The 19,646-nt window shown below is 43.6% G+C and overlaps 1 protein-coding gene across 2 annotated transcripts in view; it reads right to left on the bottom strand.

Moving 5' to 3' along the window:
* Positions 1–296: 296 nt before the first annotated feature.
* Galnt11 (polypeptide N-acetylgalactosaminyltransferase 11) overlaps positions 297–19,646 on the bottom strand; it is a 28,093-nt gene continuing 8,743 nt past the window's right edge. The window contains exons 2-13 of one of the 2 annotated variants that reach the window (XM_034518866.2): positions 19,015–19,166; positions 16,164–16,496; positions 15,155–15,278; positions 13,940–14,106; positions 11,970–12,095; positions 9,276–9,525; positions 7,006–7,123; positions 4,873–5,025; positions 4,129–4,347; positions 2,829–2,933; positions 1,101–1,238; positions 297–961 (exon numbers count right to left, since the gene is read on the bottom strand). In XM_034518866.2, the coding sequence (XP_034374757.1) occupies positions 830–961; positions 1,101–1,238; positions 2,829–2,933; positions 4,129–4,347; positions 4,873–5,025; positions 7,006–7,123; positions 9,276–9,525; positions 11,970–12,095; positions 13,940–14,106; positions 15,155–15,278; positions 16,164–16,458 (1,827 nt within the window). In that variant the 5' untranslated portion in view covers positions 16,459–16,496; positions 19,015–19,166 and the 3' untranslated portion in view covers positions 297–829. The remainder of the gene's footprint in view (positions 962–1,100; positions 1,239–2,828; positions 2,934–4,128; positions 4,348–4,872; positions 5,026–7,005; positions 7,124–9,275; positions 9,526–11,969; positions 12,096–13,939; positions 14,107–15,154; positions 15,279–16,163; positions 16,497–19,014; positions 19,167–19,646) is intronic. The other variant, XM_034518867.2, reaches the window with a different exon arrangement.

The following is a 19,646-nucleotide window of genomic DNA, read 5'->3' as shown; positions in this document are numbered from 1 at the left end:
TCATATGAATAATTTTGCTTCATAGTTCATTTCTGTTCTGGCACTTCATATTTACTTTTTTCTAAGATAGATGTACCAGCTGACCTCTGAAGTCTACAACAGACTTCAAAAGACAGTTTCACAGGTAAAATAATGTATCCAAATTCACTGAGGTCAAGCTAAGGAATTGCCACTTCCTGAAGTTTGCATCTGCTGTCCAGCTTAACAGGCTGTCCTCAAGTCTTACCTGTTATAGTCCCAAGTCATTCAGACCACAGGCTGGACCCAAAGCAAGACAGAGATGAAAGAGGCAAACATCCTAGTTAAATGATCAAAAAGATCCTTTATTTAATGTAGACAGACTGTTAAGTCATCAAAATAATTTATAATAGTTAAATGCCTCTTAAATATACATGATATCTTCTGAAGCTCAAAGTAATATGCACTCAACCAGTTTTTAAAATCTATTTGAAACATTAGACACGATAGAAATAGACAAAAATCTCTTATGAAGTCCTCTATGAAAGGAAATTGTGACAAGTTCCTGATTAGACAGAAACCATTTCATCTCCAAGGGAGAATATGAGAAACATAAATATAGAAATGCCTACTTCCTGGGCTTATACTCTGTAGACCTAACTCTTGGGAATTATTTTCTGTTTTCCCTGGATAAGAATCCCTTAACAGCAGCTCAGAAATAACCCAAATTCCAGTGAAGCTCCTGAGATGGTCACCCTCCACCAAGGTCCTTGCCTTTTGTGGTCAGCAACATCCTTCATAAAGCACCTTGATTTATGGCAGCCCTGATAAAAACCAGGTGAGTTATGTTGTCTCCAGCCAGGGCCCACCTTTAACCTTCTAGGCGCCACTGTTGAGAGGAGGAGCCATCGCAGATTGCCATGCCAACGTAGCCCTTCTGATCCATCAGGTCCACAACTCTCAGGCACTGCCCAACAGACACTTGGTATAGCCGATTGTTCTTCTGAAAAAAGGCAAGAAAAAGGACTTATTTATTTAAAAACAAACATGCAGCATGCAGGGAAGATGCAGAAGCATCAGGACTAGATAAGGCCCAGGTTCCTGTCCCCCCACAAGGAACCTTGTTCATAAGCGCTCCTCACCCCAAAGGTCCACTGCTGGGATCCTCCAGACCCATGGCACTTCATGAGTCGGGGTGGATCTGATGAGCGAGTTTCTGACATGTCGAGGCAAAGGAGGTTGTTTAAAATCAATTCATGTTCTTCATTATAAATCCAGACCTAGTAACAAAAGCAAAAAAATACTTTAAAAAACAAGTGTTGCTTTAGGTACTGGAGTGAAGGCCTGGATAAGGCTTCAGTGTGTCCCGCGTGGTCTCCACAAGCAGACACACTGGTCCCAGCACCACCTCAACCATCTCAGACAGTCAACTGGGAGGAGAAGGAGGCCTTCTGTCTCTGAGTCACTGGGGAGTGTCCTTGAAGGGGATGGTAGGTCTGCACCCCTCTCCCTCTCTCTTGAACAGCCCGTAAAGCAGCTTCCTCAGCCATTGCTCCCACCACCACTGCCCCCTTTGCTTTGACCTCAATCATGACATCACATGAGTGGACGTCAACCAAAAACAGAGGCCAAAAAACAAAGCCAATCCTCTTTCTTTTCTCAGCCAACTTAATACGGTGTTATCCCAAAGCCAGGCAGTGGCGCACTGATTTAACTTCACTTAAGTGATCACATCATTGTAAATTGTTTCCAGTTTTAGAGTCTGGTGACAGAATTCTCTTAAGTCACAGACCTGTAAAGCTTCAAAGAGCTACAGGAGGTGAGCAAGAACATGTAAAGCTGGTTATTTACCATAGTCCTTATCAGAAGCTGCTCCAGCCCAGCCCTTCTGTAGAGTAGCAACGTGTTATAAGATGACGGATTTCACCTGGGTCACCCTGAACCAAGGTTTCCCTTGGATATCAATGCAGATGATCCTGGTTTCAGGCTCCAGCCTCAAACAGGGTAAGTATTTTTCAGTGAAACACTCTCCAGCAGGTGCTAGAGCACCCAGTCTTGCTTCCGGCCCTGCATTGGCCACTTGAAACCAGTACAACCTAGGACCTGCACTGTTTATTATGCTTTGATTAAAAGGAGCTACAGTATCAGTGTAAGTCTGCATGCTCGCAACAAGTCCATTTAAAACCATGTAACTTGTGCCTGTGAGAGGGCTCAGTGGGGAAAGGTGCCTGCTGCCAAGACTGGTGACCTCAGTTCCAGTCCTGTCCCAACATGATCCAAGAACTGACTGCTACGATTTGTCCTCTGACCTCCATGTGTCATGTACACTTAAGCAGTATATTCTAGAAATGTTTAGGTATACGTTCTGTTTATCAAAAGGCCAAGTGTTCTTTTCTGTTCCTGTATGATACCAGTGCTAATGCTAAAATGGAACAGCCATCACAGGCCAGGCCAGTCCCGACAGAACCTCCAGTCTAATCTCTGTAGGTTATGCTGTCAGCCTGAATGGTAACAAACCAAAATAAATTAGCTGCTTACACTTTAATATTGAAAAGACAAACTAACTGAAACTAAGTGGATGAAATGAACCAGAATTCTGTTGTGGTATCTCCTAATGAGTCATAAAACTTGTCAGGAAAATCTGACTCTGCTTCATCTGCTGAGGACTTTAAGGTTTGGAGAAGACCTGCACTCCCCATGCCATACCAGAAAACACAGCAATCTAAACAACTGACAAGCAATGAAGTTGGCAGAGAAACCAGAAGACAAAGCAGTCATTGTCAAAGATCTCTAAAGTTCATTTGCAACCTAAAACATCAGGAAAGTGCTTCCTTCCCCAGGGTGACTATGCACTAGGAGGTGTAACCCACCTGAGTTGGGTCTCCATAGTCACAGGCCTTAAGCAGCACCAGGCCTCCTTTCTGGCTGGAGCGGCCCTGGGCCACCAGGCATTTGTTGGTCTGCAAATGGTAGAGCTGCAAAAGAAGATAGTATGTGACTCCCATGCAGACACCTTGGTGCTTGGGGGATGTGTGCACAGAGTGGGATGCACTGTCCACGGTACCAGGAATGCACCACAAGCTAAGATGAAGACAGAATAAAGGTGACTTGGGGCTGTCATTCAAGCAGTCATGGAGCTAAGGCAGGAGATCATGAATATGTGGACAGCCTGGGCTAAAGAACAAAACCCTATGTATATGCTGATCTAGAAGGATCTATGCTGGAAGGGTTATCACTATATGGGCACAAAGTATCTGCCTTTACTTAAGAACAACCAGTAAACACCTAGATAGGTGTCTGGGGCTTTATAAACAAGGAGAAAAGTACTAGGCTCAATTCTCCTGAAATACAAAAGTTGGGAGATATGCCCTTAGGAAATTAAAGAGGGAGATAAGAACAGCAGTTTTCAGCTGTGTGTGTGGTGTCTGCACAGGTGTGGGTGGGCACACCTTTGCGTGTGCATGTTCATGCAAGACTTCCCACCTGATCACTGAGGTGCAGGGTTTCCCAGACCCAGAGCTCATCAGCTGGGTTTGTTCCAAGGATCCTGTCTCTGCCTTCCAAGCACCGGAATTCTAAATGGGCCACCATACCAACCCAGTGTCCACATGGATTCTAAGGATGCAAGACTCCGATCCCCACACTGGGCTGCAAAGTGCTCAGCCTCCAGAAGGCTACTTTTAGAAATTACTTGGAACCACGTATCTTCAGGACAGACTCCCAAGCCTTAAGTGTGACTGAAAAAGGTCCAGTGTGCTTTCTGCTAACCTCAGCAGTGCAGTGTGCTGATACGAAATCTCACTGCATGTTACACCGATTAGCTGTCACCTTCAGTCTGTCTGAAGCTGGTTCCAAGAGCTGAGTCTGAACTGGAGCAGCTGCAGCATCCCTGCTCATCCCTGGAGACCTTTCACTCTGCCTGTGTCCCTGTGTCTCTGCTCTTGGAAGATAACGTAACCTACAAAAGGTCCCAGTCCCTCCAAGGCAGGAAGTACAGGTAAGGGTTTTGACCTTGGTGAAAACAGCAAACATACTTAAGATTTCTGAGCTTTTCTACTTAAGTAGAGAGAAGTCCCCCAAAGAGAACAGCTTAATTTCTATTATCACAGGACCTCAAAAACACCTTCCTACTCCGCCCTCCCCATGAAACCCCCAGGGCGGCCACCTCACCCTTCCACGCAGCAGGACTCTGGGGCGCTTGGGTCCTCTGTTGATGAAAACAGGCTGCTGAGGCTTGGCATTCGGGCCAGGTATCTGCATCTCAGGGTAAATATTATCCAGATACCACTTGAATGATTGACAGCCCAATCTCTTCCTCAATTCAACACGCTCACTGATATTCCCAAAGCTTTTGGTCTTCAAATCAGGTCTTAAGGAAAAATACTGCTCCTGAGTTTAAAAAAGAATGAAATGTGCTGGAAATATATATTCTGTGAGGAAAACAGAGTCCTGGGTTTTCTTAATGTCAAAAAAATATATGGTTAGTGACATGCCTGCCACTCACTAACCATAACATAAACTCAATACATTCCATTTCATAGAAGACAAGTTAGAGAAAACTCTGAAGTCAGCAGATGATGTATCAGATGAGTGACTCTCACATTCTAGCTTCTAATCTCTATTCTCAACATGAGCTGATCCAGGAGTCTTAGTTACGGACACTGACCTTGTTAAAATTAAAACTGAGCCAGGCATGGTTGCACACACCTTTAATCTCAGCACTAGAAAGGCAGAGGTAGGCAGATTCCTGTGACTTGAAAACCAGCCTGGTCTCCTTAGGGAGCTGCAGGCCAGTCTAGGCTCTCAAAAACATCACCACTAACAAAAACAACAAAAAGACCTCAACATAGTTTAAGGAGATGCAGGCAAGACAGGCAGGAAGGCACCACCAAAGCAATGGCCAGACACACTCACCTTGTACTCATCCAGCCAGACATGTGCCAGTCTCAGGGAGTTGTGTGTCATGGTGTCCTGGCCTTCAGGAGATCCATACGGTCGCCTTTTACGGAAAATGTGTCCTACTCTTGAACAAGGGATGATGAAGAGCTTGCCTCCACACATCCAGATCTAGCCAGAAGCAAACAGTATGGCTGTCAGACTGAAGCAGCACACATCTTCCTGAGTGACCCTTTATGAATGGTGGCTATGCAATCTACAGATGCGTCTCTTACTAGACATACTCAGAAGAATGTGGGGACATTTAAAAACTAGGTCATTCTGAAATTAAAAATGACAGGAGCCTGAAAAAGCTGTGTCCTTAGAGGTCTGCCAGAGCTTGACATATTCAGAGGTGGATGCTCACAGCTAACCATTGATCTGATCAAGGGGTTCCCAAAGGAGGAGTTAGAGAAAGAACTGAAGGAGCTGATACGGTTTGTGGCCCCATGAGGAGAGCAACAATACCAACCAACCACAGCTCCCAGGGTCTAAACCATCAGCCTGGGAGCACATAGGAAGGGACCCATGGCTCCAGCTGTATATATAGGGGAGAATGGCCTTGTCAGGCATAGGTGGGAGAGGATATCCTTGGTCCAGTGAAAGCTGGACGCCATGTGTCGGGGGATTTGAGGGTGGGGATGTGGGAGTGGGTGGGTAGATGAGAGCACATCCTCATAGAAGCAGGAGGAGGGGGGATGGGATGGGAGTTCCTGGGGGGGGGGGGGATGGGGTAAGGGGATAACATTTGAATTGTAAATAAAATATCCAATAAAAAATGCAACCAATTGTGTTATCATCTTTGGTTGCATTAATGGCTTGCTCTTAAGGATTTAAGGACAAGGAACACTTATTAGCCACTCTTCTGTTTTCATGTACTTTCTTATTTATAACTTATACTTTATTTCTAAGAAAATTTGTTTTTCTTATGTATTTATGTGTTGTCCCTGCATATGCACACGTGTGCATGTGTGTGGGCACATATGAATGTACAGATGCACATGCATATACATGAGGGTGAACACTGAGGTCTGAGGTTAACACTGGGAATCTTGGGGATGGAGAGGTAGCTCAGCGGTTAAAGCACTGGCTGCAGAGGTCCTGAGTTCAGTTTCCAGCAACCACACCAGTAGCTCACAAACCTTTAATGGAATCTGAAGCCCTCTTCTGGGGTGCAGATATACACACAGACAAAACACCCATATACGTAAACTACATAGACATTATATCTTGGGGGGAGGGGGGGGGGTTCCTCTGTCACTGCTCGCCTATATGGCTAGTCTCTCTAGGCGGCTGGCTCTAGGGATGTGTGTTTGCCTCCCGAGGCTACAACACAGGTGAGGAGCCATGCTGACCAGCATGTACACTGGCCTTGGCATCCAGACTCCTTTACACTTCTTGCAGGTCAAGTGCTTTGACCACTGAGCCATCTCCCCAGCTCCAAAAGTACTTTTTTAAATAAATTATACAGAATGATTCCGATTTAAAAGAACTTGATTCTAGGGCTAGCAGATGGCTCAGTGAGTAGAACTGCTTTCCACCAAGCCTGATGACTCTAGTTCAGACCAAGCCCACACGGCAGGAGAGGGTGGCTCCTGTGAACTGTGCCTTCACCGGAGCACCAGAGTTCACACAAGAACTTGGTTCCAGGGCTGACAGGATGGCACTGGCAAAAAACTCTTACAGCCTGGACTCAATCCCCAAGACCTACACAGCAGAAGCAGAGAACCATTTCCTGCAAACTGTCCTCTGATCTCCATATGCATGTCATACTGTGTCATGTGAGAATGCATATACACTTAACATTTGTGGGATTCACTTACTTTTGCTAAAAAGAAAGAACAAAAGAAAACTGAACTACTGATCTCTATATAAACTTTCAATCTGAAAAATTATGGAGGAAAAACTGCCCTTTAAAGCAATGTGATGGTATGTTTCTAAATTATAAACAGACATGCTTAATTCTATGCTATGGGCTGACAGGGATGCTGCAGACAAATTCAGAGTGGTTGGTGGAGTCCACCTGCTCAGGAGGTTCTCTCTACCCTAAAATGGCAATTATATTCTATTACAGACAATTTAGTAACAGAACGAACACAAAATCAAAATTACCCGAAATGAGATTTCCAGATTTTCTCCTCCCCAGATGTCCATGCCACTGTCGTACTGTCCGAGATCATTGAAATACTGTCTGTTCATGGCAAACAATCCTCCAGCCATTGTAGGTGACCTAGAAAAGGGTCACAGCCTGTGCTCATTCAACAGAACCAGTTACCTACTGTTTACAAAGTCCCTGTGACTAGGGCACAGATTAGCTGTCATTGAAGAAGAGGTAACAATAGAGAATAACAGACAGGGAGGACACATGGCCATCCATAGTGAACAAGCTGGGTCACATGCTGAGGCTGTATTAGGCATAAGGTTACGTTCTAAGTATCAAGGCATGTTTCTGACTATAGTTGACTTTGATAGGAGCCCAAAAACAATGGCTGTAGTTCCTTTGATGGCCTGGTAGAGAGGAACAAAACCTGACTCTAGGACCTACCACAACGTTGCAAGACAGACATCAGCAGTGGCTCTCAAAGTCAAGGCTGTGCCAGCAGTGACAATTGTCATATTAGAGCATTTTCAGAACGCTATGTATTTACAGTCATGGTGGAGGGGCCACTGCTAACATCCACTTTGAGGCCAGGGATGCTGATAACTGCTAATTCATGAAGGTTCCCCCACCCCCACAGCAGCTTGCCAACAAAGGACAATGCCATTAGAGCTTAGACTGCAGCTGTCTTGCAGTAAGAAAAGCTGCAGCAGACACTACCCAAAGGCTTCATCCCAACTTCCAGGCTTCTGACCCCTTGATCTAGAGTTAAGGAATCAAGCAAGGATGGGCTCTACTGGCTGAAGTGCCTATAGAAGAGAGGCAGAATAAGGACTCTAGAATGTCTAGCAAAAGAAAAGATAAATAATCAGGCAATTGGGGAGATAAATCACAGAAAAGAGAACAATAATGTAGAGATGTAAAGAAGTTTTGATTATGAAGTTATCAAACAGACTTCAAAATAACTATTCAATACACTCCAGACAAAAGCCAGGATTGAGAGCTTGGGAGAAAAGTAGATACTCTAAAAACATTTACACATGGGCTGGGGTGGGGCTCAGTTGGCTTGTCTAGCAGGCAGACATCTCTAGCTTCAGTCCCCAGTATTGATTGCTTAAACCAGGGATGGCAGTTACAGGACATGAGCCCCATCTGTCTTTAAAACAACAGAACCTATTTATAAATGTCTGGAAAACACTTTTTAAAAAGTATTTTCAAAGGAATAAAAAATAAGACAGCATTTCTAATTGATAGCTGCCGGGGAAGGGAAACAGTTGTCTTCAATGGAGTGACACTTGGTATATCAACTACACCCAAAGCAGGCCCCATGCACACTGGAATAGTTGGCCAACACAAAACAGACTCTTTGGTTATGTGTGTGTATCATCATGTGTACTTTGTTTTGTCTGTGTTTATTGTTTATGAGAGAGTATGAAGTTGGGTGGGTAAGGAGGAGTTGGTGAAGAGAAAGAATATGACCAACATATATTGTAGGAAAAAAAATCAAAAAATCAAAAAACACTAAAAGAAGACAAAAAACACTGATGTGACTTCTTGTTGAGAAAGTGTATAGAAACAAAAGTTTACTGAAGTCAACCTTAGTCTCATCCTAAAATATCAAATCACAAATATGCAAATATTCTAAAATGCAACAAAAAAATTGGAATCTAATACACCTCTGGTCTCAGACAAAGATATTATACGAACTGGACATGAGTACAGACCACAGCACACTGGGGAGCCCACTCTACTCTGGAAACAGTTACCTATTCACGTCTCTTACAAGCTACACAGCACCTACGGGCAATTGACAGTTTCTTATTCTTAACTCTTGGCTGGGTTTATACAAAACTATACCACTTAAGAATACTCACTGGTGTGGTGGTGTACACCTTTAATCCCAGCACTTGGGAGGCAGAAGCAAATGTCTCTGAATTTGAGGCCAGCCTGGTCTACAGAGTGAGTTCCAGGACAGTCAGAGCTGTTACTCAAAGAAACCCTGTATCAAACAAACAAAACACCAAACCCAAAATTTGTTGTGGTTTTGAGACAGGGCCTCTTTTTTAATGCTGTATACACGAGGCTGGCCTCAAACTCAGAGATCTGACTGCCTCTGCCTCCCAAGTGCTGGGATTAAAGGTGTGCGCCACCACTGCCTGGCTTAAAAAATGTTTTAGCTGGGTAAGTTTAGTCAACACTTTTGCCACTTACAAAGAAGCAGTTTTCTTTAATATACTGTTCTTTTCTAAAGAAAGGCTAGTGGGGCTCTTCCAACCTCTCTTACCTTATTGGGGCTGTGGCGCTGTCAGCTCCTCCCAGCTCAGATACAGGAACTAGATCCCACTTGAAGTGCAGCCCCCAGTTGAAGCCGCCCCGAACCACGGGGGATGAGCTGTAAGCAAGTGTGTCCGCACTGATGATGTCAATCACGGGGCACACCACTGTGTGTGGGTCCTCAAGGATGATGGCCAGCAGGGGCTGTAACCACATCACATTCACCTCACAGTGGCTGTCCAGGAACACCAGGACTTCTCCTGTAGAGGTGAAGGGAGAAGATGCTTCACACTTGACCAAAGTACAGCTGACCAGCCCGGGTTGAGATGCTGTTATATACAGGCTATGGATGGCCACCATGACCACTCCCACCAAGAAACCACCCTCTGCACTACCAAATGAGTTCAGGGAAGTCCTCTGGATAAGAGTTTTTTTTCCGAAATGTACATTTTTCTCAGAGAGGGTACAAACTACATGCATGGCCCCAACGAGCTGTCAGGCAACTCAGGAGACTCCTCCTCTCCCACTGACAGCCAGACCCAAAGTGTTCTGGTGCAAGGACTGTGGCCAGCTGTGCAGAGTCCACTTTTATTAGTCATTTTACTCAAAGTATCTATTTAGTACATATCGGATTCCATTACTGTCACCAATGGCTCAGCATCACTGAGAACTGGTAACCACTACACTATGGTTTCTAGAAAGAGTAGGGCCCGCAGGGTGGAATCCGGACTGCTGTGCCAACCACAGTGGGATACTGTCCATACACATCACCTTCCCTTGGATTCTCCACTGTGCTACCTCCAGCTCACTTCCTACCATTTCCCACAGGGCTCTAAGAAGTCCATTCAGCCTTCCAATTAGCAAGATATAAATGACAAAATTCATCCTGTTGTCTTTCATTGATGACAGCAAGTTAGTCACACAGTTCTCTGTTTGTCCAGTTAAATGTGGACATACAACTGACACTGAGCTGCCATCTAACACAGGAGATGCCCTCCTCAGCACCAGCCAGGCTCATGCTGGGAGGACTGCTTTTTCCATGAGGACAAGTTAATTAGCCAACTGCAGTACTATTCCCTCTGGCCACACCAAACAGGCCACAGTGACCTCACACTGGCTTGAACCTGACAAATCCTATGCCATAGCTGAATCATAAAGTAACAATAAGTATGCAGTGCAACTGCACAATGGATCAAACGGCAGAGCCCTCAAGGCTCCTCAGCTGTCTCTAGTTCACCATTTCCAAAGCCCTGGAGATGCAGACCTCAAGGCACTGGCTTTGACTGGATGCAGAAGGGCTGCTCTCCTCAATGTCCACTGCTTCAGGTCATGGCAGGTTTTTAGAGAAAAAGACAAAATTCCCAAAGTAAAGTCCCAACTAAGCCCAGCAAGCCCATGCTACAGTGGACTGGCAGTGCCCAGGACTCGCTGGGCTGGGGTGGGGTGGGGTGGGGTGGGGTGGGGTGGGGTGGGGTGGGGTGGGGTGGGGTGGGGGTGGGGGTGGGGTACTCTGAAACAGAGGAGCTTACAGAGGGAAGTAGGTGAAACCACTATGAGGGACCCACTCCAGTCAGGACTTGTCAAACTGCCCTCGTGATTTCTGACATGTTTGTAAACAAATTCATTTGTCTGTATGTTTAAAGGAAAATACTTTAGTTATGACCAATAGAAGAAAGTCAGAGGCGCCAACCTCCCACCTCTGCCTTTCTAGGAAGCACAGGAAGAAGTACAGCCAGGTGTAGTGGTGCATGCCTGCAATCCTAGCACTGGTAGAAGCAGGGGCCCAGAGGCCAAGGTCATCCTCAGCTACACAGCAAGAACGAAGCCAAAGAAACAAAACGGAACCAAAGGCGGACATGGCATCTGGCACCTCTCTGTTTTCAGGAGGAGATTAGCATATGGTGGAGGCTTGAAAACCTCCCAGTAAGAGCACAGAACTCAATCTCATTTACCAAGTGGAACCCTGATGCTGACTCCAGAGATGTGCACTCCACACTAACAATCATTACCAAGACTCAAATCAAGTAGTTAGCACTGGATGTTAAACATTTCTATATTACATTTTTAGAAGTTCAGTTACATGTTGACTTGGACTTTTCTACTTATGTAAGCAAGCAAGATAAGAAACTTGTTTGAGATGCCAATAATTAACTGAGAAGCCGCTACAGAAATAGGCCAGCAAGGGCTCTAGCAGCCATCTCTGTACTCTGTGCTTTGGGGCAGCAAGTCAGAATTATAAAATCTTTTCAGACAGAACAAGCTTCTTCATTCCTTTGGGCACTAGCCGATGAAAACTTGGCATGGGGTATGAATAAGAATGGTCCCCACTGGCTCATGTTTACACCAATGGTGCAACTGTTTAGGAAGGATTGGGGGTGTGGCACTGTCAGAGGAGGTGTGTTATTGAAGGTGTGCTTCCAGGTTTCAAAAGCCCATTGCAGGCCTAATTAGCTGTGTCTTTGCCTCCTTCTTGAGGATCAGACGTAAGCTCTCAGCTACTGCGGCATGGCCATGTCTGTCTGCTTGCTGCCTGTCATGCATGGACTCACCCTCCAAAGCCATAAGCCCTAAATTAAATGCTTTCTTCTGTAAGCTGCCTTGAACCATGGTGTCTCTTCACAGCAACAGAACAGTAACTAAGACGTGTGGCTTTTTGTGGACCTCTGTAGGTGCCCAGCACCACAGAGCCACAGCGTGGATATACCTGTAGCATGGGCTGCTCCGATCATTCTTCCTCGGATCAATCCCTCACGCTTCACATTTCTTAAGACCTTGACTTTTGCAGGCAGGTATCTTTGGATGTACTCATCCAGTTCTCCTTTTAAATCATCTAAAAAAGACAGTTCCATAATTACTCACACCACACAAGACACAGAGCAAGCATCTTATAACTATTTCTAACGTATCTGCCACGTGTGCCAAAATCTACAAGAAAATCAAAGAAATGCATTAGACTGCCTCATTATAAAGTATTCTAGTACCCTCCATAGAAGAAAAACCCAGAGGAAAACTGGAATCCAGCCACAAGGAATTGCTGCCTTTAATGTATATTTCCATAGACACTATCTGAAATAAAGTCAAATGTGAAGGTTCTTGCCTGCAATCCCAGCATTCAAGGCTGAGACAGGAGGACTGCTGTAAGTTCAAGTGGCTTGAAAGCCACTTGAGGCCAACCTAGACTACAAAAGAGATGCTCTTGTCTTTAAACAAGAAGGCTGAGTATGCTGGTGCATACCTTTAACCCTTGCACTAGAGTTCTAGAGGCACAGATCTCTGTAAGTTCAAGGCCAGCCTAGTCTGTGTAGCAAATTCTAGGACAGCCAGGACTATGTAGAGAGACCCTGCCTCAAAACCCAAAACAAACAAAAATATGAATTTTGTTGTCTATGAACTTTACCAAGCTCTCATGGGTGCTGTTTAGCCGTCAGTCCCTAAGTGTGCTGGTGCACAGCTCTGCTGGTGCTACAGAGGGTCTAATGAGAGGCTGAGTGCATGGGAAATGCCTCCAGGCCACCCATCATTGGGTCTGCAGTGAAGGCTAGAAGCCAGGAAGACTAGGCAGAATCTCAACTCTACTACTCAAACTAGATTCTGGGAAAAGTCTCTTTCGTCCTCCCCTCCCCTCCCCTCCCCTCCCCTCCCCTCCCCTCCCCTCCCCTCCCCTCCCCTCCCCTCCCCTCCCCTCCCCTCCCCTCCCCTCCCCTCCCTTTTCTTTTCTTTTCTTTGTTTTGTTTGGTTTTAAGACAGGGTTTCTCTGCATAGCTCCGGCTGTCCTGGAACTAACTTAGTAGACCAGGCTGGCCCTGAACTGAGAGATCTGCCTGCCTCTACCTCCAGAGTTCTGGGATTAAAGGTGTATACTGCTGCACCCAGCTAGGTCACTTATTTTTTGTATCTCCATCTTTGTAAAAATGGATCCCACCCACTTTAAAGGAAGCTGAGAGCTGAACAGGAGTAAAACTATAAAACTTTTCTTTGCAAAAATCTACAGTTAAAAAAGGTGCCTAAAATACATAATGATTCTCAGAAGACTGGCATTCAGATAACATCTAATAGCTTTCTGAATACAGTTCACTCTATTCTGGAAGTAACTGGAATAGCACACTTACTCTATAAGCATGGTTCCCCCACACTAGACCATGTGAAAGTGCCAACCTCAAAAGGAGACATACTACATATCCATTTGCTTCACACTTTTGAAATGACAAAAATGAAAGGTTATCAAATGCCAGGGAAGGATTCCAGGGACACAAAGGCAGAGTATTTCTCTAAAGGAAACACCAGGGGCTGCTGGATGATGCAGTGTACTTCTCAAGACTGTGCTAGTGCTGACAGCAATCTTCATGCAAAATAAACTGACACTTCTCCATTGTGGAATTCTGCTTTCTACACTGTACTGTGCGTATGAAAGACAACCAACATGGGGTATGACTGAGGGGCAAGTGGAAGTCTCCTTAAACTCCTATAAACTGAAGCTTCATTCATAATGGACATTCTTTGAAATAAGCCAAAAGGAAATTCCTCCAGGACATATTTGGATAACACAGGAGACAGATTACAAAGAACTTCAGCAAAACCATCCTATGGTCAATGGACAGGCTGTAAGCCCAGCCATGGCTCCATCCCACAGTGATTAAGAGCCCGTGAATTGTGACCATTCATAGCATCACTTACCAAAGTCACTGCTGTCATCCACAAGGATGATCTCATGAAGAAGGTGTGCCGGTGTACGGTCCACAACACTGTGCACAGTCCGCAACAAGGCGGAAAAGGCTTCATTGTAGAAACAGATGACAATACTAGCAGTTGGCAGGTCAGTCGGGTAGGACTTCCCTCTACACCTTTAACAACCAAAACAAGAAGATCTAGTATTTTAAGAGGCTCAAATGTCTTGGGTTATTTCTTGTCACCTTGTTCAGCTTCTCTCTTACATTATAATGATATTTAAGCATTTATGAAAACACTGATGTTTATTCTTTGCTTTACATCATGTTAATAATTTCACCTTTAAACCTGGTTTCTTCCTTTTGGCAGAGAAGTTAATGAGTTGATGGTTACTGCATGTGTAGTGCTAAAGGTTAACCCAGCTTCTCAATGAGGTTTTAAATGGAAACGCAATAAGAAAACTGTCTTTGACGAAATTCTTAGTTTTTACCCAATAATGTAAAAAAGATTCAAATAAACTGAATTCTTAGATGACAGAAGAGCTTTCATGGACATAGTAAACTACTTGATAAGTGGCTTTGAGCAACAAGTTACCAATTTAAAGAATAAACTCCAGCCTGTCAGTGGAAGTGCACACCTTTAATCCCAGCACTCAGGAGACAGAGGCAGGTAGATCTCCGAATTCTAGGCCAGCCTGGTCTACAGAGCAAGTGTTGAACACTGTGTGAAATTGTTTCTATTCTTCCTAACCTACCCAGAGCATTCTTTGATTGGCTTTAATAAAAAGCCAATAATAAATCTGATGGCCAATTAGATGGGCAGTTAATAGAAGGTAGGACTTCCTAAAAGAGAGAAAGAAACTCTGGGAATAAGAAAGGCCTTTTGCCAGAGACATGGGAGGGGATGGGTATAACCACAGGCCTGGAAGGAATGGCCACGTGGTTGATGGAGCTGGGCAGTCAGGTTAACTGATGAGCTAGCTGAGTATCTGACCAGCTAAGGCCCAAGGCTTTAAAATATTAAAATATCTCTGTGTGGTTATTTGGGAAAAGGCTGGTTAAGAAATAATTGCTGCCATATTAATTTCCAATATTAATATATGCAGAAAAATAATCTTAATCTACTAGTGAGTTCTAGGAAAACCAAGGCTACAGAGAGAAACCTTGTCTCCAAAAACAAACAAACAAAAAAAAACATTAAAAAAGAAACAAATAAGGAGCATACTCTGCATTCCTGGTGTCTGGCACATCTCTGTGGTATCCCAAGCGGTTACTAATAAGCATATTGAAGGCGTGTTTCTGGTAGCCCAGGTCTCTCAATTCCTGATCACGTTCATTGAAAATCATACCTGAAAGAAAGTGAAGTTACACACTCTGAAAAAAGATTACACCAGCCACTGCGATGGGTGGGATGGTCTCCCCGGAGCCTTGGCCTCATCTTTATGATCAGATTATACCACCACAGATTTCAACTTGACTGTAGGTTCAGGTTTCAAATGAGTAACTGAGGCTGACGTCAGATTCTTATCAATTTAATACAAATTAAGTGTGCCTGAACCATGCTCAAAACCTTTATGTTAAGAACATTTTATTATGTGTTAGCACACATACCTTTAACCCTAGCACTCAGGAGACAGAGACAGGCAGATTACTGTCTTGGACTACATAGTGAGTTCCAGGCCCACTAGGTATACACAGACCCTATCTCAAAAAAAAAAAAAAAAAAAAAAAAAAAAAAAAAAAAAGCCAAATAAACAAAAAACATACCTTATTACCTTATTACACTCACAAGACAAATTTATCTGTGACCAGAGAAAAAATACTAATGTTCCATAAAAGCAACAGATTATTACATCCCAATTGACCACAGTAGGCCCCAGTCTTATCAAGCTTTTATACCCATGCTCCACAAAAATTTACACATAAGCTTTTATATAAAAAGGGTTCCTATGCCAGGCAATGGTGGTCCAAGCCTTTAATTCCAGCACTGAGGAGGCAGAAGCAAGCAGGATCTCTGAGTTTGAGACCAGTCTAGTCTACAGAGTAAATTCCAGGACCACCAGGGCTGCACAGAGAAATCCCATCTCTAAAATCTGGGGTGGTAGGGGGACACCTATGATCTTTGGATTCAGAGTTCAATAATCTTCCCTGTCAGCAGCTCCAATACAGATTTAAATACAACTCTGTTACTTACGGGAACAATGGGACACTTGAGTACAGACCTGATTACTTACCTAGTTCAGAGGAAGATTTTGAGAGGCCTTTATCTGGGTCGTCAATGTGATTATTCATCAAATCGTCGATTCTGTTTGCTTTGAACTGTGGATCTAGTACTCGACCTGGACCTCGAGTGAAACGTGGGTAGAATTTTTTGGGAAATGGCCCGTGGGGCCCAGACCCCTTGATGGGCACATTCCTAAAAGGCTGAGTCACTTCACTGAAGTTAAAATAAATGAAAAGCAGAACTGTCCAGGTTGCAGATGTAAATAGGCACCCATAACAGAAATATCGAACTGTGGCGCTTCCCATTATAGACCTAGCATAGCTCAAAAGCCATTTTCAGTCTCCTAAAAAAGAAAGATACCCACGTTAGACCCTAGAACACTCCTCAGTCAGCTACTAAATGCACTCACCGATTCTCAAACCAACGCCCTACCCACCCATTGTTAACAGAGATTAAAAAAAAAAAAATACACAATGTGTTAACGTTTAGAAGGACAAAGCAACAAAATAACTGACAAGGTTGCCTGCCGGTTAATGAACACTCCTTCACCTTTGCTCTGGATTGCTTTCAGTTTGGTCACTGTTTTGAGCTCTAACTTTCAAGAATAGAGTACAAGTACTGCACGTACCATCACAGGACATGTGTTCGAGACAGAAGGAATACTGTCTCATATCTATAGTCTCAGCACTTGAGAGGCTAAGGCAAGAAGACCCTCTGAATTCCTGGCCAACCGGTGCTACAACCAGTGAATTCCAAGACTGGCCTATAAACTGAGACCTTAGCTCAAAACTAAAAGCAAATGCACTTCCCTCAAAAACCTCAAACACAAGCCAACAAAACCCCCATAAACAACTTGCAAAGGATAGTCCTACTTTCTATTCAAAGGTTTCACCTATCCCAGAGCCTGTTCTAGTTCTAACAGTTATTGTCAAATAGAGTTTTAGTAATTTTATTTTTCTCTCTCCTTAGGATGTCATATAAAACAAAGTCAGAACAAAATATCCTATCAAACAGTAAGTAGCACATAGAAAACAGTCCAAGTGAGCTAAGGACAAGCAAATGCTACCTAAAAATCTGTGAGTTAGGGAGCCTGCATGAGATACAACTGTTAAGTTACTTATCTCTACAGCCAATTAAAATCATCCCCCAAACAACAGACAACGCAGATTAATGAGTAAACCTCACTTTAAACATTTAAGTTTCTTGAACAAGATTATGCCCTCAACTTAGATGGTAAACAGCTCTGTTTTTAAATTATTTGCCAACCAAGAACTACTTGACAGTTTACACATCAACTTAAAACAAAAGTAACTCAAACCTAAAGTAAAATGGCAATACTAAGAAGAGGATGCCAAAACTGAGCAACCGTGAAGAGCTCGGGACTGATGAGCCACCCTGTCAGCCAGGAGTACCTCTTAAACTAAATACATATGTGAAAACGCATGTACAAGAAAACGTTCTGGAAGAAAGGCTCAAGAAGCCTTTACCAGGAAAAATGAGTCACAGATTTGCAACATGGGAAGACAGAGTAGTGACCTTTAAGACAAACATTGAGTTTCAACTAAGATATTTTAACTGCCTAATATCTTGGCTCAGGGACAGGCAAATAACAAGCAAACAGCAATAAAAACAAAAGTACAACGTGTTCAGAAGGCTGTGGGATGCTGAAGTCAGGCCACAGGCTGCTGCTTTGAGCCACCCCAACTATGCAGCAAAACTGACAGTTAAAGATGGTTCTCCCCAAACCACTCCAGCCTTCCTTTTCTTGTCCAATAGCACTTAAAGCAGCTTCAACACTTTTATGAAAGCTAGCCAGCTGGGATAGTTTCCAGGTCAGTACCAGCTGATTTCTCCATGCTCTATGACTCAAATATGTAGTGTCTTGAGCAACAGGGTATCACTCAAGTTCTAGAAGTTATCCAGGAGCAATGACAATAACTTGTCATGTGGGGGGGGGGGGGTGTTGTCTCTGGAACCTCCAACCTCAAAAGAAGAAAAACATTCCTGGCACTGGATTTATTACGTTAGCCTATAGTAGGTGTATTGTTGCCAATAACGGATAACTCATATATATATATATATATATATATATATATATATATATATATATATTATATATTTTATATATTTTATGTATATTTTATATTATATATTTTATAAAATATATATATATATAATTTTTTTATAAGACAGGGTCTCTCTACATGTCCCTGGCTGTCCTAGAACTCACTACATAAACCAGACTGACCTTGAACTCACAGAGATCCACCTGCTGCTACTTCTGGAGTCCTGATAAAGACCTGTGCCACTACACCAGGATATACATGTATTTTTGAAACTTCTACAGTTGTAGATTTCCATATGGCTTTTGGGGGAACAGAGGGATGGAGTGAGGAAGAGAGGGGGAAGGGGAGAGAATGAATTATCTGTGAGAATTCAGTTCTTAGAACTGGCTCTAAAAAAAAATCAGGCAGCCTAGATGACTTGCAGTCCTTTTAAATGTTAAGCCTTCAAAAAACAAACAAACAAACAAACAAACAAAACATTTATAGATAGTTTCTACTCTTAGACAAAGATGGCCTCAGTGTGATGTGACTGTCTTCAGAGAAATTCTCCACTCACTTTCAGAGGCTTTTAACACCCTGATATCAAAACCAGGACAGTTGACATTTGTTTTGGCCTAGGTTCAAACCTCCGTTTGTGTCAGTAAGTACATCACTCACACTCTTCAGGACTGTGTACTGGCTCTTCCCTCTGTCTAGAATTCTTTTCCTTGGGTGAGTTCATAGCTGCCTCCTTTACCTGTTTACTCCCTATTCGGTATGGCCTTCTCAACAGGGCCCTATCCCTAGATCACCTACCTTAAAGCACAACTCAGACACTAAACAGCACACGTGGTCTTCCTACACACGCACAGCTGATCACCTCTAGCTCTTCTGTATTGGAAGGCGAGAAGGATTAGAGCAGGAGCGTGCGGTATGCTTGATTTCTGGCAGTGTCTCCTGAGCAGCATCTAGCATACAGAAAATATTTAATAAATATTTGTTGAAATGAATGAAAGACTGTGGAAGACAACTATCAACATGCTTGCCAAAATGCTAGAAGTTTCTACATATCACTACTAACTAATCTGGATCAAGCAAGATCTAATACTCTGCATGAAGTCATGGCCACCACATCCAACAACAGTAAAACATCACACTGCATCAACAGACATATTTATTACTGGCAAGTACAAGAGACAACTCAAGGAACCTGCCAAATTCTTAATATTAAATAAGTCTCTGTGGGGAAAACAGGAAAATTCTTTCCATTTTATTCACAATCTCATTTTTGATTCTTCCCCCCCCCCTTAGTTGCCTGAAAAATGAAAAGGTTTTCCATCCAAAGAGCCCGCCAGTGGGACTTGTTGACCTCTGTCTAAGTCTTCACAGAACACCATCCCCACAGCCACGGCGGCCCAAATCCCAGACACTAAAATGTCTCTACATTT

The sequence above is a fragment of the Arvicanthis niloticus genome, chromosome 15 (genome assembly GCF_011762505.2).
Source record: "Arvicanthis niloticus isolate mArvNil1 chromosome 15, mArvNil1.pat.X, whole genome shotgun sequence".
Taxonomy (NCBI): Eukaryota; Metazoa; Chordata; class Mammalia; order Rodentia; family Muridae; genus Arvicanthis; species Arvicanthis niloticus.
This window is presented reverse-complemented; position numbering and strand designations above follow the sequence as displayed.